At 37.2% G+C, this 17,730-nt stretch overlaps 1 protein-coding gene across 1 annotated transcript; it reads left to right on the top strand.

Annotated features, from left to right (window-relative positions):
• Positions 1-688: 688 nt before the first annotated feature.
• Positions 689-17,070, top strand: LOC101162871 (secretory phospholipase A2 receptor). Its single transcript, XM_020711549.1, has 10 exons — positions 689-728; positions 3,487-3,657; positions 8,474-8,698; positions 9,200-9,299; positions 10,125-10,357; positions 10,492-10,746; positions 12,824-13,081; positions 14,685-14,690; positions 14,815-14,894; positions 15,034-17,070. Exons 1-10 carry the CDS (start codon positions 695-697, stop codon positions 15,097-15,099), a joined length of 1,428 nt encoding a protein of 475 aa, XP_020567208.1. The 5' UTR covers positions 689-694; the 3' UTR covers positions 15,100-17,070.
• The last annotated feature ends 660 nt before the right edge of the window (positions 17,071-17,730 follow it).

Here is a 17,730-nt window from a genome sequence, read left to right as displayed (position 1 = left end):
AATAAAAGTTCTGTTTGTTTCCAACACAGCTAAATGTGACAAAACCTGATTAGAATACTATAGATCAATTGGATAACCATGCTAGTTTTTCATCATTAGTTAAAAGTTTTGGGCAGCTGGCCCTTAACCACATCCCAGATGAACAAATCAAGGGTTACTTATGAAGAGCAACCAATCAAAGATCTAATGCCTTATTTCCATTTTTTTGTTTTGAAATCTTTTAACCCTTGTGCCATCTTAGATGACCCCACCCTTACATTGACGTGTTCTCCCTACCATGACAAAGGTGGATAAAGGTGGAAAGATTTCATGTAATCCATGGACACCAGTGAAGATCACAAATCATTGAAGAAAAAAGGTTCAGAGCACTGTCTAGTGGGTCTAGATGACCCAACTCCCAATGTTAAAGTTCCTAGGGTAGCACAAGGGTTACAGAGGGTGTTTTCCAGGGTAATGTTTTCCAGTAACACTGCATTCCTGGACTGCTGGAAGGGGAGGGGTTTTCTGCTATATTTGAGGAAGAAAGACAAAACAAACAAGGACTAGCAAGCAGGAACACAAATCCAGAAGAACTTGATGAAGAACACGATATCAAGTAAGATGTTTTAATGGCAAATGGCTCATTAGCATGCAGTATACACTATTGCAAGAAAAGAACATGAATGACTTATGGTTTTCTTTACAGGTTTATCTCATGGATCATCAAGTGATCATCCTCATTTTTGCAGGTCAGTACTTTTATATGAATACCCAGGATTTTTTGTTTTATTTAACATGCTTTATTTTAGTACCTGCATTTACTTTAGTTGACTTTGATCATTAGAGATGATGTTTAAACTGTAAACTTGTATCTTGCAAATGTCTTTAGTGGAAATAAACAACAAATTTAAACTCAATAGTCAATTCATAAGTTTTTAACTTTTTTTTTAGATTATAGTTTTTTAAATTGTAATATGAAAATTGGAGATCATAGTAGTAGATTTAGGGGCTGTCATCTGGACTTAGTTTTTAAAATAAGAAGACGTTTCACCTCTTATCCAAAAGTCTTGACAAGCCTTTTGGATAAGAAGTGAAATGTCTTCTAACTTTAAAAACCAAGCCAGTCAGTCTTTGAGTGACTGACTTTAAAGACTAAGTCCAAATGACAGCCTCTACTACTATGATGGAATCAACCTGGATGAATGAGAGTCTTCATAGATAATTGGAGATCACAATTTTCCGTAGTCCTTTATTTGGAATACTGTTCAAAATTCTTGAAACTGCTAGGAGAACACAATAATCTTAACTTTGTGAGAAGAAACACTTTGCTAAATACCGTTAAACATGCACAGCGACAAGTTTTGAAGATTTACTAAAGACAGTAAATAGAGGCTTTATTTATTTAAAATTAATCTGACAGATCCATCAGTCATAACATTATTTTTTTGTTTTTTGTATTTTATTCGCCTAAGAAAACTTTATGAACCAGCTAAAGGTGGATTATTTAGATTTTAGTTTTTAGAGTAAGTATTCATTTTTTGTTGAAATGTAAATCCTATACAACACTGAATTGCAGAATTAAAGCAATGCAGATACAAAGTGATTTTATAAATAGACCCTACTTGGCCAGAGTGATTCCACAGCATTAAGTTTCCACATTAGAAACTATCAGTTCTACTTTAATTCAGTGACTGGGCTGTGGCTGAGACACATCACATTACAGAACCTGATGTGAAGTGAAAAAACTCTGGAGAGGTTTTTTAATTGCAGAAGAAAAAGCATTCCTGTTTCTTAAAGGAAGTTAGGTTTGTTTGAGCAGCATATACAGTTTCACTTCAAAATGATAAATTTACTTTAAATTTAAAAAATATAATTTTATATATATATATATATATATATATATATATATATATATATATATATATATATATATATATATATATATATATATATATATATATATATATATATATATAAGTATTCATTTATTTTAGTTATTTTTGTTCAGTGGCTTACAAACAGCACTAAAAAGTAATGGTATGTATCGATTGTTACCAGTGTTGGGAACTCTTAGCAAAGTAATGACTTATGTTAACATATTATTTCTTTCAGTAGCAAAGTAGCGAAAGTCATTACCATCACATTTTTAGTATTTTTCATATATTACATGTCCATTTACTGGTGTATTACAACAAACTCTGACCTCTAGGAAAGTTAAAAAATGCCACAAATACAACTCTTTTTTTTCTGTTTGTGGTTGTGTAATTCCCTTTTTATAAAGTTCATATAGAGCCAAATAAGAGCCAGATAAATATATAAATAAACTGAATAACTATCCTCTAAGCCTTCATTAAAGTCCCACTCCAACTTTATAGTTTCTCTATTGTAAAAGTGTTCCCAGTTGTCTTTTATTATGATTATGCAATTTTTAGCTAACAATTGCTTTTTGCTTTAGAATTAGAGCTGGAAAGGCATTCTTTGGCCCTACCATGACAGTTGCTTCATTCTTTGTTAAATTAATGCTTAAAATTCTGAAAGTGTTGATTTGTGACTATGCGGGAAAAACCAGAAAGTCCAACCCAGCCCATTTTTTGACATTCAAGAAACTTCATTATACATTGACCGATTGAAGATGTGTTGACAGGACCTGAGATAAAGAGCTAATGTCTAGACCAGTGTTTCCCAACCCTGGTCCTCAGGGTACACTGTCCTGCATTTTTTCAATCCAACCCTGAACACACCTGCCTTTGATGACTGTCATTGTCAGGCTTCCACTGAGCTTGATGATGAGCTAAATCAGGAGTGCATAATCAGGGTAACATGGAAAACATGCAGGACAGTGTGCCCCAAGCACCAGGGTTGGGAAACACTGGTCTAGACTATGTACCTCAACTGCCTCTGAGATTTCCAGTCCGTGCTGCAATGTAACCCAGCAGGAAGAAAATCTCTTTTTTAAGTTATGAGGTTGACATTTTCTCAGATTTCTCTTTTTTAGTACCATTGATACAATAGAAAGCTACTAAAAATTAGATGACAAAAAGGATTAGCCATAATGGAGACACCATCTGCTAATGCACAGTCAAAATATGTTGTAAGCTATGGGCAGATATTTTAACCTACTTTTTTGTTGGTTAAGTTTATATCTGTGTGTTCTTCATTCTTGTGTGCTTTTACTTTTCCAAAAGTAAACATTATTATGGTCATAAGAACTCAATTTTTCCCATTGTGTCAGAATGACAATATTAATGTTCACTTTTAGGTCACAAGATGTTATGTCACGACTTTCAAAGAATTGTATAGAAACATGGGACTACAGTTGTACAATAATTAACTTAAAATACATTATAGTTGGAAGAAACTTGCACACTGGCTGTTGCATAAAAAGTTTGATAAAAACTATCCTGTCAACCCAGGACGTGATGAGTGGGTCTTAATAACATGAATTCCTTCATTGTCAGGTTACACATTGGGAAAAAATGAAATTAGTTTTTGTTTTGTTTTTTTCAGGAGCACTGCTCAGTGTTTCCTTTGCACAGACTCGTCAGTTCTACTTTGTGAACACCCCTTTAAACTGGAGAGATGCTCAGAGTGTCTGCAGACAGAACTACGCTGATCTGGCCACCATAGAGGATACAGCTGATGTTGATGCGGTTATTGTTGCATTATCAAGTTATACAGGTGAGTTTTTCAAGTTGGACAGATAATCCAAATTGGGTTATGTTTAGCCACTGAGTTTTTAGTGTGTACAAACAGTACCAAAAGCCCCTGTGGAGCAGTATATCTCAACTTGGGCATCAAGCAGTACACCAAGAAGTACAACTGGTGTGACTTCCACGACAACTAACAGGGAACATGACATGTATGGCGTTTCATGGCTGCCATAAATTGAATGAACGTAAAGACAACTAAACAGGTGTATTCAGGAACTGAATGAGCGAACTTTACAATTGGCAGACGCAATTCAATCTGAGCGACCCCGCATTTTACAACTGCACGCCTGCAATCCTGACTGAGCGGTGATCCTGCGCGCTCCCTGGGTTTGCACGCAGTGTTAAGGGGGCGTTTTTGTCACTTGAAAGCGGTAACTTCATAGCAGGGGGTGCCTAACAGGTGGTTCTTGAACTGAATGCAGCTCTCTGCCTTTTATCTTATTTTCTATATACTCTACTTTTACAACCATAAGGCAAACATAAAAGTGTTACATTTTCTCCAAAATGTACAGAGCGGCCCTAATTTTTTTGTTGTGTGACTTCGGTAAAGAGGACCTAGAAGTGAACAGCATGAGAATGCTAAAGAGGTGAGGACGAAGACACCCCCCCTCCATAGTACAAAGGTACAGATATGTGCATAATACAAAAAAACTTTGTTTTGGAAACCCTGGAAGTGCAAAAAGACTCGATTATGAAGCACAGTTTAAACTGCAAGCTATCAGCTACGTGGACAAACACAGGAACCGAGCAGCTGCCAGAGAATTCAAAATAATGAATCCATGGTTTGCAAGTTTGAAAGCTGGAAAACAAACAAACAAGACAAGAAGACGCATTAGCAGCTGATTTTCCACGGAAAAAAGGCGAAGTTGCCTGTTTTGGAAGATCGACTCCAGCGCAGCAACTTCCAACAGATGACAGTGAAAAGCTGTCCATCCTCCACTCCTTTTACTGGGAGGCGAGTGACGCGACACTTTTGGACTGTAGAACTCCTTGGTTTGATGTGTCTGCTTGCACTGTTCTTTGAGCTTTGGAGCCGCATGGTAACGAGACTCTGACGATGATGAAAGGGAAGCTGGCGTGTTTGATAGAAATTTATCTCTGCTGTTATTTTCAGATGCAGAAGATGAGGACTTTGATGGATTTTTGGATGCTGGTTGATGACTGGAAAAAAAAATAAAAGTGTGCCAATGTTTGTGATGATGCTGGCTGAAGTCCTGTCCGCTATTCTGACGGACTGAGGCCTGCCAGTCAAAAAGTCCAGGTGCCAGTCACAGATAATAGGGTGTATTCCAAGGGAGAACAGTTTGTGGGTGAGTTTTTAGGGAACGACTGTTTTGAATGAAGAACTGCAGTCGATAAAGAGCATCCTAATACAGGAGTCTTTATTTTCCAGGTGTGAGAGGGAGGTGTGCAGTGCTGTGGCAATGGCATCTGAGGTGGACCTGTTGGGCTGGTATGCATACTGCAGGGGGTCTGGTGTGTCTGGAATACTGCTCTGAATGTGGGTCAGTATCACTCTCTCAAAGCACTTCATAATGAATGGAGTGAGTGCTACTGGTCTGACTGGTAGTCATTCATGCAGGTGGGAGGGCTCTTCTTGGGGAGGGGAACAATTGTAGTGGTCTTGAAGCAGGAGGGTCTGACGGAAAGGTTGAAAAGCTCGTTAGCACATGCTCTGAGGGCTCGTCCAGGAATGTTGTCAGCCTGGGCTAATGAGACAACTGGTGGGGGTGAGGGGGGTGTCATGGTCTGAGAGTGTATTGGTCCCTCTGTGTGGGGGGTGGACGTCTCAAAGCGGGTGTAGAAAGCATTGAAGTCGTCGGGCAGGCTGTCTGCAGCAATGATGGTGCTGGTGCTGCTTCTGTTGTCTGATGTGCTGCAAACCCCTCCACATGCGGCCAGGGTCAGTAGTGGAATAGAGACCATCCAGCTTCTCTCTGTACTGCCTCTCTGCTGCTGTGATGGCCTTTTTCAGGCCATACTTCGCAGCTTTGTATTCAGACTCGAATGTCTGCACCCTTTACGTTGGTGTAAACATGATTCAAGACGTTCTTCTCAAGAGTGGGAATGTCTACATGCTGGTTATATCTGGGAAATAAGGTTTGAAGATTGCACTGAATAAAGTCGCCCGCAGCAATAAAACAGCATCAGGGTGAGCCGTCTCTAGTGCGGTGATGGTAAATGGACTAATACTTATATAGCGCTTTCTACCTTCTTACGAAGGCCCAAAGCGCTTTTACAGTCACAGTCCCATTCAGCCATGCACACACACATTCACACACTGATGGCGGCTCCGCTGCTGAACACTGGCGCCAACATCCCACCAGAGGCAATGTGGGGTTCATTGTTTTGCCCAAGGACACTTTGACACATGGGCGGTGCAAGGCAGGAATCGAACCTGCAATCTTACGATCATGGGTCTGCCGCCCAACTGCTGCACCACGGCCGCCCATGACGCCATGGAGCTGGCCGAGAGGCGCTGTAGAGTTAGCTCGCAGGGGAATATAGACAGCGGCTAAAAACACGGCTGTAAAGTCCCTTGGCAGATAATAGGAACGACACTTCAGCATCAGAAACAGGCGAACAGTGCTGGTGAACATTCCATACATCCCCACACCACGTGTTGTTGATAAACACACACACAAATTTCAGCCAATCAGATCAACCAGAAAGGTTACCGCCCACAAGTGACAAAAACACCCCCTTAACACTGCGCCCAAACCCAGCTAGTGCGCAGGATCATGGCTCATTGCAGTCGTGCAGTTTTAAAATGCCGGGTCGCTTGGTTACAATTGCGTCTGCGCGGTTATAATGTTTGCAAACTCAGTTCCTGAATACACCCGCTCAATTGTCTTTGCGCTCTTTCAATATATGGCAGCGATAAAACGCCATATAGATGTCCCTAGATGAGCACAGATGTTATATTTCAATATTTTAAATAATATCCACATGAATACATTCATTTTTCAAAAGTCAGCCTGAATATACTAGTCTATGATAGTACTATTTGTGATGTGGTTCTAGACATACAGTGAGGCAAAAATGTAATTATTTAAAAACAGGTATATCTCATCTATGACAAGCAAAATTCGAAAAAATAATCCAGAAAATAACATTGTCTGACTTTTAAAGAATTTATTCGTAAATTGTGGTGGAAAATAAGTATTTGGTCAATAATAAGTTCAACTCAATGATTTGTTATATAGTCTTTGTTGCCAATGACAGCAGTCAAACACTTTCTGTAAGTCTCCACAAGGTTTTCACAAACTAGTGCTGGTATTTTGGCCCGTTCCTCAATGCAGATCTCCTCTAGAGCAGTGATGTTTTTGGGCTGTCGCTGGACTTTCAGCTCCCTCCAAAGATTTTCCATGTTGTTAAGATCTGGAGACTAGCTAGGCCAGTCCAGGATCTTAAAATGCTTCTTTCGAAGCCACTCCTTTGTTACCCGGGCAACGTGTGTTTGGGATTGTTGTCATGCTGAAAGTGTCAAGGCAGGATCGTAGGGACCAATCAAAAAATGACAGACCTAGGAGTGCAACAACTTTATTGAGTGCTGGCTTTAGCAAGGAGACACGTCTGGAACTGCAGGGTTTGAGTCCCTGGCGGCGTGGTGTGTTACTGATGGTAGTCTTTGTGACTTTGGTCCCAGCTCTCTGCAGGTCATTCACTAGGCTTCCAAGTGTGGTTCTGGGATTTTTGCTCGCTGTTGTTGTGATCATTTTGACCCCATGAGGTGAGATCTTGTGGGGAGCCCCATATATCAAAGGTGTTATATGTCTTCCATTTCCTGATAATTGCTCCCACAGTTGATTTCTTCACACCAAGCCTATTGCAGATTCAGTCTTCCCAGTCTGGTGCAGGTAAACAATTTTGTTTCTGGTGTCCTTAGACAGCTCTTTGGTCTCGGCCATAGTGGAGTGTGACTGTTTGAGGTTGTGAACAGGTGTGTTTCATATAGATAACCATTTATAATATGTGCCATTTATACAAGTAAGAAGTGGAGGACAGAAATCATGCTTGATAGTAGGTAACCAAATACTTATTTTCCACCATAATTTGCAAATACATTCCTTAAAATCAAACAATGTGAATTTATGGATTTTTTTCTCATTTTGTGTGTCATAATTGAAGTATACCTATTATGAAAATTATAGGCCTCACTCATCTTTTTAAGTTGGATAACTTGCACAATTGGTGGCTGACTAAATCCTTTTTTGCCCCACTGTATTTGTGCTTCCTTTTTATCAATCAGCTTTTTCTGCAGCATTTCTGAATAAACAAATGCCACCTGGTAATACTCAGCAAACAGTAGTTTTATAGATTTCTTTTTAGAAATCACACATTGTCCCATATCTGTCATAAAAATGTACAACAATTACATATTTTACTTTGCAACCCTTCCTGGTTTTGTCCTCGCTCCAGTGGACGCCTGGTTTTGAATTACCAGTTCAGTCGAAAAGTTGATAGTATCTTGTTGTATTTTTAACTCCTTTTTTTATTTTAAAGCAACTTGTTTAACTTCTGGTTAAGTTTTTTTTTTTTTTTAATATCAGCATTAAAACATCATATCTGAACATTTTAAACAGAGGTAAGAAAAAAATAAAAAGTTTGCTGCCCTAAAATATAGGAGGTGTCACTTATAAGGTATTCTTGAAATCACTGGAAACAAATGAACATTTTGTAAAATGCAGAGAATGACAGTTTTTTTATTTTTTAACAAAAGGATCAGGTTTATCTAAATTTTTCCATTTTTTTCAATGGCTGAATGAATTCTTGTTTTAAAGGGAAAGCCTGGATTGGTCTTCACGATGACATGGTGAACAGTTGGAGGTGGTCTTTGAGTGACAGCAGCTTTTATGGTGATGGAGAGTTATCATTTAGGAATTGGTACCCTGGCGAGCCCAACAATCTGAATGGACAACAGTTGTGTGTCCGTTTTTATGGTTCCGTTAACGGTTTATGGGATGACGATGATTGCTCTGAGGCACTGCCTTTTGTTTGCTATCGAGGTGAGTTACCTTTCAGATTTTATTGACTTCAAATGTGCATTCTTCTAGACAAATTCTTTTTCATTAGAGCAGTTTATTAGTCTCCCATTTCAAGACTTTTGAGTTTCAGCTCCATTTGTTGTAACAACTTTGCTTCAAAACGTTTTTATTTATCTGTCAGAATGTTACAATGAAGGAAAACATTTCTTTGAAATCTCCCAATTGATCAGAATATCATTTAGTCATTTCAAGTGTCTGCTGAGCTTGTATTGAACTTGATGCCTGTTTATGTAAAGTATTCTTGGCAACATAAAACTGTTGACACTAGAAACTGTTATTGATCTTGAATTCTGCTGCACCAAAATCCAGCCGGTGTTCCTCTTTCTGCAATAAACACCTCTGATTTATTAAGCATTGCATGTGACTCTTGTCTAAACTGAGAAAAATCTTCAATTACAACAATTTTAAACCAAGAAGATGTTTCTTTTTTTTAATGTGTGTTGTTCTTTTATGTATTTGCAGGCATGGTTTCTGGCACCCCCGGTTACATTCTCATTAACACCCCATTGAACTGGACAGACGCACAGAAATACTGCAGGCAGAATTATTTGGATTTAGCAAGGTACAGTTGTACTAATCTTTCCTTCACTTTGCACCTGCTTTCCAGACAAACCTCTCCTCTAAAGAAAAAAAAAATCACATTAGTTGATGTAAATTTAGGATGAACTGATAGATTTTCTTGGCCCCTATTTTCTCACCTTTTCTCTGTTGCAGTTTCTGACTCTTGAAGCTATTTCTCATTACTGCTATGCCTAAACTGTACCTTGTGACTTCCAAATACTAGTTTTGTAACAAGAAATCTTTTGCCTATAATCAAGAAATAGTTTGGATATATTTAGATAAACCCATCTAACACTAAAACTTTAGCTCCAGTGTTGACATTCTTTGAGTTGTTCTAACTCTTCAACCATTTATGAAATTAACATAATTCCAGTCGATTCTGAAGCTTCTGAAGTTTTATTGCAGCCATCATAAAGTAATAAAGGATTGAGCCACACAAAGCAAAAAAACTGTTTAAGTGTTGTAAAATTCTATTTTGCATTCATTGTCCCAAAAAAGTCTTGACTTACTTTGAAATTTAAATCTGCTAAGTAATTAGCATCAAAATTTATAATTTGATGTGCAAAGCAATGTTTTTATTTCATAAAAAGAATATATCAAATAAATCCCACTGCAGTATTTATAACTTTTAAAATAGTATCTACAACCAAAAAATAGAAAGGAGTTGAACATTTATAGAGATGATTTTTAATTCTTTGTCCTAATAATGGGAGGATGCATAAAAGATGCTAAAAATGAACCATTTTACAACATTAAGAAGAATTTACTATTTAAGCTTTCTCATTTTTTATGTTGTTGCTGTGATGTAAATATTTTCTTTTTACAGCATACGGAGTATTGCAGAGAATAACATAATTGAAGCCGTATCAGGAAGTGAATGGGTCTGGATTGGTCTGTATCGCCAGAAAGTGTGGTCTGATGGAAGCCAATCGGTGTTTCAGTACAACATAGTCGTTAAACAAGGCTCTACTGGAGATCAATGTGTTACTGTAGAGAAGCCGGGACAATGGTCAAATTATGACTGCTCTTCTCAATTTTCATTTATTTGTCACAAATCAGGTATGTATGTTGAAGTGCTGCACTAATTAAATTTAGGAATTTTACTGTTGTCAGTAAAAAAGATAACACCTTGAGTGATGCTAAAATGAAATATTCTATTTACTGGTAACTGTTTTTTTCTGTTTCATTCTCAGTTCCTCTGAATGTGAATAATTTGACTTTATTGAGAAGAACAGAGACTAATGTCACTCTGCAGTGGAGTAAGATCATCAATGCCAGCTATGTGCTCCAGTTTAATGGTAGAGAGAGGATGATTTCAGCCCCTGATGGTGATGGACCAGTAACTTTCACAGTCTCATCTCTCAGTGCTGGAACAACATACACATTCAATCTTTACTCTGTTTATGGAAACACCAGAAGCACCGGAGTACAACTGACCGTAACAACTGGTAAAATGATCTAGATTTTTATTTATTTTCCCTAAAGGAATTCAGTTTGAATGTTATTGAATGTTAGAGCAGCCACTTATTTCAGACTAAGGTGTGAGAAGTTGTGTTGTTGATCCCAGCACATGGCCAGAAACTGATAAAGCAGAAAAACCAAAACAAACAGTATTACTGGTAGGGTGCCTTCTTATCCCTGGTAGTGATTAAACAAAAACAAAACCAGACAGTAATGATGATAAACCTCCAGCAACTTTTTTTTGATTCTGTTCCATCCTCCCCCCACTTCCGTAACCCTCCCCCTTTTTTTCCTTTTTCTTTTATCCTCCGTCTCTAACATCTCACTGTCTTCTCTCCTTTTATTCTGTCTGGTCCATAAAAAAAAAAGGTACACGAACATAATCAATATAAAAAAAGTTAAGCTTCAAATAAAAAAAGGGTTTACAAAAATAATATACTTTGTGTGTCAGAACATTCAAAACCCCCCAGTGCAGTGCTTCTCAGTTATTTTTTGCAGAGCCCCCCCTAAGTAAAAAGAAAAGGTTTCGTGCTCCCCAACTTGCCACGGTGACTAAATAAGATCATTATCTATAAAATAGTGTAACTAAACCTAAAATTGAATCTTTTAATATAAACAAAATAAAAAACACAAATCCACTTTCAACAAATATTAAATTAATTTGGCCACACAGAAACGTTGTTCTGGTCTAAATAAATAAAAATAGATAAAAACATTGTGCTGACTTTTTTTTCTAAATCACATTAATGAATAAAAACAGACAGGTATAGTAACCCAGAATAAATGACGACTTGTCGTATTTCAGGCAGATACTCGCTGCAGTGTTTTACAGGTAACAACCCTAGGGCGGTTCAGTCAATTAACTCACCTGCTCAGCTTCCTATTTAAGCCCAGGTGCGCAGCTGTTCATTCTCTTTCTTACCTTCAGCGCTCATTTTTCGCCCCTCCCTTCGCTTCCACCTGTGGGCTCCGTAAAGGGGGGTTTTGTTACCCAAAAGTTTTATGGAAATTTCTCATGGAATTGAACAGAGCCTTATGCCAAATGAAAAGATGTGAATGCCAATTTATATAATGTGGAAAATTAAGTATGTCAAATAAATATTTGTTACTGCAAGAGTTGTCTGACTGAAATGAAGGTAAACCTTCAATAATGTTTAATATTTTGCTCTCCATAAAAAATATTTGCTCTCCAAATTACACAGACATGAACATGCTGATGCTGCAGAACAAAACAAACAAGGCTTGGAAAATTTGATAATAAGAAATAAATCGAATCATTCTATATTCTTTGCTCTTTTTTATATTTTCTTAAAGCTGGACTCCTGGCATCATTTTCAGCAATAAGTTCATTTCTGCTTGGTGTGTGAGGTCCTGTGTGTGTCTTCATGAAACGTATCAGAGGGATTTGATTTTTTATGAATTTGTTATCTGTTACTGCGAATATCATTTTTAGGTCTTATAAAACATTGACGTGACTGTTTTTATGTGTCGACAGGTTTTAGAATCAAAACCGCAAAAAATAAAAGCGCAACTAAAAATGACGATTTCAAAATAAAACTGCAACTCAAAAAGACGATTTCAAAATAAAACTGCCATTCAAATTGACGAATTCAGAATAGCGAGAAAACAAATCGGCAAGTCAGAAATGTAATTGTGCTTTGGGTTATAGCTTTTGGTTGCAAATTATAGGTAATAGTCCTCTATTTGTGCATTTTGATTAGTAGATTTGGTTGTTTGGATGCACGGTTTTACGTTTTTGATGCACAATACTTTAGGCGCTGAATTGACACCATGCATCCCACGTTAAATTTGCGCCCCGGGTAATTGCATGTATTGCCTGTACCTAAAACCGATACTACTGCGCTCAAACTATTAAAATCAGCTGATAAAATATGATTCAATGCTTCTCAACAAGTATTCATAACAAAACCCAATTACTTTTAAATGATTTTATGTGGTTTCCTTCAGTTTGACTGTAACGTTAGCGGATATCCTAATATAAATAAGTAGTATTTTTCTTGCTTATCTTTTACATCTTTAATATTTCCTTTGCTTCTTTTGTAGCTCCTCAAAATGCAGAAAACTTTCGAGCATCTGCACAGACTGAGACCAGCATTACTCTTGAATGGAGTAGAATGAACACAAATGTCAGCTTCATCCTGCAGTTTAATGGAACAGAGACAAACATCAGCGCACCAGAAGGAGGAGGACCTGTATCATACACGGTCACATCACTCACTGCTCGGACAGAATACACCTTTACTCTCTTCTGTGTGTTTGAAGGAATAAGAAGCAGTGGAGTGACAGTTACTGCATTCACGGGTAAGAATCTGTGCTTGGTAAATTGTGCCTATGCTCAGGATGTTGTCACACTAGCCTGTTTTCCGTACCCACTGTATGTTGTTTTTGTCCATCACAAACTTTCCAAATGTTCTTTTAACTCAGTGCTTCTCAATTGTTTTTTGCAAGGCCCCCCCTAGGAAAAAGAAAATGTTTCGTTTCCCCCCTAACCCCCCCACACCCACACACTCGCCTCGTGTCTTTTATCAATAAAAAAAGAAAAAAAGCATTCCACTTTCAACAAATATTAAATTTATTTAGCCACACAGAAACCCTGTTCTATTCTAAAGCAGAAGAAAAGCTTAAAACAAAAAAAATCTGTCAGTCGTTATTCAAACTAAAAACATTTTGACCAACTAACCCATTTGAAGCTGAGAAAAAAATTTCAATTAATAACTAATATTGAATGTAAATTTATCTGAAACTTTAACACAGCAGCACCAATACATTTAACATTTTTATTCTGAAGATAAAAATATTGTTCTGATTTTTTTTCTAAATGATGGATTGTTTATTTATGATGTCATAAAGTGCAGCTGTTTTCCTGCATTACCTGCTGTCTTTATGTCAAATACTGACACCAACTAAACAACAGGCAGACAAAGAAGACATTGATGGAAAACAAAGACACGTCATCAAAATGTCTACAATAGTTCATAAAGAATGACATTATTAGCATGTGCTGAGTCATTTAATGGCACGCGATGATCCTGATCTGGGCAGCTCACCGCGTGTGTGTTCCAACTCTCAGGCGGAGCCCACCATATAAAGGTAATATTGTTCCAAAAAGAACGCACTTCTACATTTGATGTGAGAACTTGTCATTCTCTCACACATGTGAGCTGCGTGTGACAGGAGACGGGAACAGCAGCAGGGACGGCAGTTCACGGTTTCAGGCTTTTATAAACTCTGTGATAAAAGAGATGATAAGAAGCTAACAGTGACACAGGTTTTTTTTCCAAGCACTAAGCTGCTGTCACCATTGACCCCCGTTAAATTTGGGCACTTGTGCCAAAAACCGCTACTACTGCGCGCCCCCCCTGCTTCCCCCTACTATTTGAGAAGCACTGTTTTAACTCAAAGACTTCTGTCATGTCTATTTTACTAAAGCTACAGTAACAGGTGCCAAAATGCCACCGTGCAGCGACCTAAATGCCATTTCTTTTAGCAAATTCAACAGTGAATTTGCTAAAAGACCATGTTGTGGCTCTTGTTTCAGACCATGTTGTGGCTCTTGTTTCAGTGAGCTGCTGTTGTCATTTTACAACAGCCACCGAGGTTTTCAGTGAAAGTTCAAATTCAACAATGACCGGAAGATTTAACGACATTGGTCAGCCATCGCTCTTGCATATTTGGAGGTTGTGTGGTGGCAGTCCGGTGGCAGTAATGTTCCATATGATTTTTCATGTGTCTCTATCCTCATGGATGCAAGCGCCTTTCTGAGCCTGCTTTTTTTTAAAACTATTTTTGCGAGGCAGCCATGTACATTTTGTGTGACACCGGTAAACTTTTAACATGTTTTCCTTTTTTTTACTTCTTTTTATTTCCACACTCAACTCTACAAAAACACCCTCAACATCCAAAGTACATAGTAAGTCAAGCCTTTTTTCGGAATGTTTTTTTTTGTGTCTTTTCATGTGTCTCTTGTTGGAATAATTTGTTTGGTATTTTTTTAAACTTTTGACCTACAAAGACCTTTTATGTGTGTTAATCAGACTACGTCATTGGACTGGACATGGGATTTAAGTCTTTTGGTGCGATGACTGAAGCTGAAGTGCAGAGAGCCATTGAAGAGGTAACAGTTCTATTTACATAAAACTGCCAATAACAGATAGTAATATGTATTAATGTCTCATATTTGATATTATTCACTGTTAGTATTCAAATTATGTGTTTCTGTGTTGTTTTTCTGTGTTGTTTTTCTGTGTGTGTAGTTTCTGCAGACATATGGACTTTCACCAAACGTGTTGTCTATAAAAGTTAAACCTGTGCAACCGTAAGACAACAGAAGGAGGATTTTCCTTCAAGACAACAGAACCTGGAGTGTGTTTCGTGTTTGGATCAACATTATTTTATACTTTTCTTATTAAAGTCTATAGCCTCCTTATACTATAGTTATAGCTTCTTTGTGACTTTACTATGTTATTAATTAATTTTTAAAATTTTTGTTTAAAAAAAACCTTTTATGTAAATTTATACAGAGGAATAACTATGCCACTATCATTGAGTTTTTCCCAAGGACAGCATTTTAATCCTTTCCTGATTTTCCAGTTGATCAAAAATAAACTAATATGCTTTATAAAAGGTTTATGAGGTCTTGTTTGAAGTTTATTTTGTTCTTCAAATGCCACAATTTGCAACTTTTAAATGATAATCAACATGAACCAAAAGGGACTGGGCTGACTCATTCGCTTTATTAAATGTTTTTGTTTCCACAGAAAAGTGAGTCTTGATCAGTCATAAAAAAAAAAGTTTTGGTACAGAAACAGAAACAGCATTCTGCAAACAACCATGCTTAATATAAGCATTATGTGACTTGCACTTTTTGTGAATGGTGTTGATGACAGTCATCCCAATGATTAAGTAGTTTATGACACAGACTGAGAGATCATTTAAAGCTCTGGAGACTTTTCCAGGTGTTTTGACTTAATTAGCTGTAAGAGTTTTCAACATGTTATATTTTCACAATATTCTAATTTCTGTGACACAAATGTGTTTTTTTGTTACCTGTAAGCCATGATTATCAAAGTTATAGGAACATTTTTTAATCAGTTGCATCTAGTGATAAACAATACCACACTTTTAAGATCCAATACAGTCTGATTATTTTTTGCATGAAATATTTGATACTGATTACTGGCATTTTTTATTGGAGATTTTTTTTAAGGTTGTCATAAGTTATCCGAAAAATTACCACCAGAGACAGACCAGATAACTTTTTTGTGCAAGGTTCAAAATACAAAACAAAAATTAAGATAAATATGAATAAATAAAAATGTATTAAAAAAAGAACAAAAAAGTGCACATTGAGAAAGTCTGATTGGTATTTTCGAAGAGCAACACTAATATTTTTTAGGTTGGAGATAATTTAGCTGTTGGCTAACCATCTTTGCTGCTTTAGAAAACAGCCTTTCTGATGGAACAGATGTAACACCAGTTCAGAGATATTTTTTAGCTCTTTACTCAATAGTGAAAATGCCCTTTTATTTTCTTTCTTCAAAGACTCCTCATTCCCTGGGATCAGTTTTTCTTTCATGTATTTCAATTTATGCATCTGTGTTTGCTGTACGACTGCTCTGAGAACCTAAAACCTGAGTGTCAAACTCATTCCACAATCCTCCCTGGGAAACTGAACATGGTGGCATAACTAGTGGCTCTTCTGGTCACATGACGGCTGGAACAGTTCAATACGCTGTGAGCAGGGAGGAGTTTCAACACAAAATACTGGAGTAACTCACCTGCTAATCAAAAATACATATAAATGATGCATGCACTTTTATTTTTTCTTGTTTATTAATTAGCAATCAATATTTTAGTATAGTACTCAATACTAAAATTGGTGATGTATGGTAATAAATACTTGGATAACTTGGCATTGATCATCCCATCACTAGATGGATCCTCTCCCTCTGGCCCGGCTGCAGTTCAGCTGCTGCAGCTCTAGATGGGGACCTGTATTGCCACCTTGCTGTGGTGACGCTGGGTCCCTGCATGCGTTGATGCATTGGTGGGCTAAGCACCTATCCCCAAAGGAAAAAGTATGGAGAGATGTTTCTGCCACCATGTTGCACACAAAACTGTCTAAGCTGTAAATGAAAATATTAAATAATTGCTATCAAAAGATTTATTTCAATGTTCTCCATGTTTAATTTATTGAGCTTATTTTCTTGTTTGATTTTTATTTTGGTGTACACCACTTGTGTTACGTTACGAAAAGTGCTATATAAATAAAGATATTTGATTTGATTTGATTTAAGCGTTTGAAATGTTTGTTTTTATGTGTAATAATTTTCTGTGAGATTGTGACGAAGTAGCGTCACAGGTTGCAGGACAGCGCCTGAACATGAGCCTTAATTGTTTGTTTTTTTCTTTTCTCCCAGCCCAGTAACAGTTTATAGTTTTGTGGGACACAAATCATTCACATTTCATTTTGTGTTTAATTCTAAGGGTGCACACTTGGTTTTAAACAGAATCTCACTCACATCAAAGTTTTCCTCCACCAACAGCCAAACCAGAGCAATGGACACACCAGCATTTATAGCCACAGGAAATAGGAATTGATGTCACATGTCAGGGATTTTTTTTTTTTTTTTTTGCTTTGTTCCCCTTTCTTTGATTTTTTTTTTCAAACCTATTTCTGTATTTCAATTGTTGTTCTTTCTTTTCTGTTAAATATCTGTAAATTGGGATTATGTTGATAATTCTTCCAGTAATTTGTTTTAGGGAATTGTTTGGACAATTGGCCGGTGGGAGGGGCTAAGCCTTTCTAAGGGGTGAACTTTTCCCAGTTGGAGAGAACAGTCTTGGTTGCAGTGGTGGCAACGGGCTCTTCTGAGATCAGCTGAATTTATTGCTGTGGCATATTGACTAGTTATTGTTCATCACACTAAAGTCTGATTTTATTGTAAGGC

The sequence above is a fragment of the Oryzias latipes genome, chromosome 18 (genome assembly GCF_002234675.1).
Source record: "Oryzias latipes chromosome 18, ASM223467v1".
Classification (NCBI taxonomy): domain Eukaryota; kingdom Metazoa; phylum Chordata; class Actinopteri; order Beloniformes; family Adrianichthyidae; genus Oryzias; species Oryzias latipes.
This window is presented reverse-complemented; position numbering and strand designations above follow the sequence as displayed.

Coding starts and splice junctions, on each gene's coding strand:
- LOC101162871 (XM_020711549.1), top strand. CDS start 695: ATGGATCATCAAGTGATCATCCTCATTTTTGCAG. Junction 9,300..10,124: donor AATTATTTGGATTTAGCAAG/GTACAGTTGTAC, acceptor TTCTTTTTACAG/CATACGGAGTATTGCAGAGA. Junction 14,895..15,033: donor TGCAGAGAGCCATTGAAGAG/GTAACAGTTCTA, acceptor CTGTGTGTGTAG/TTTCTGCAGACATATGGACT.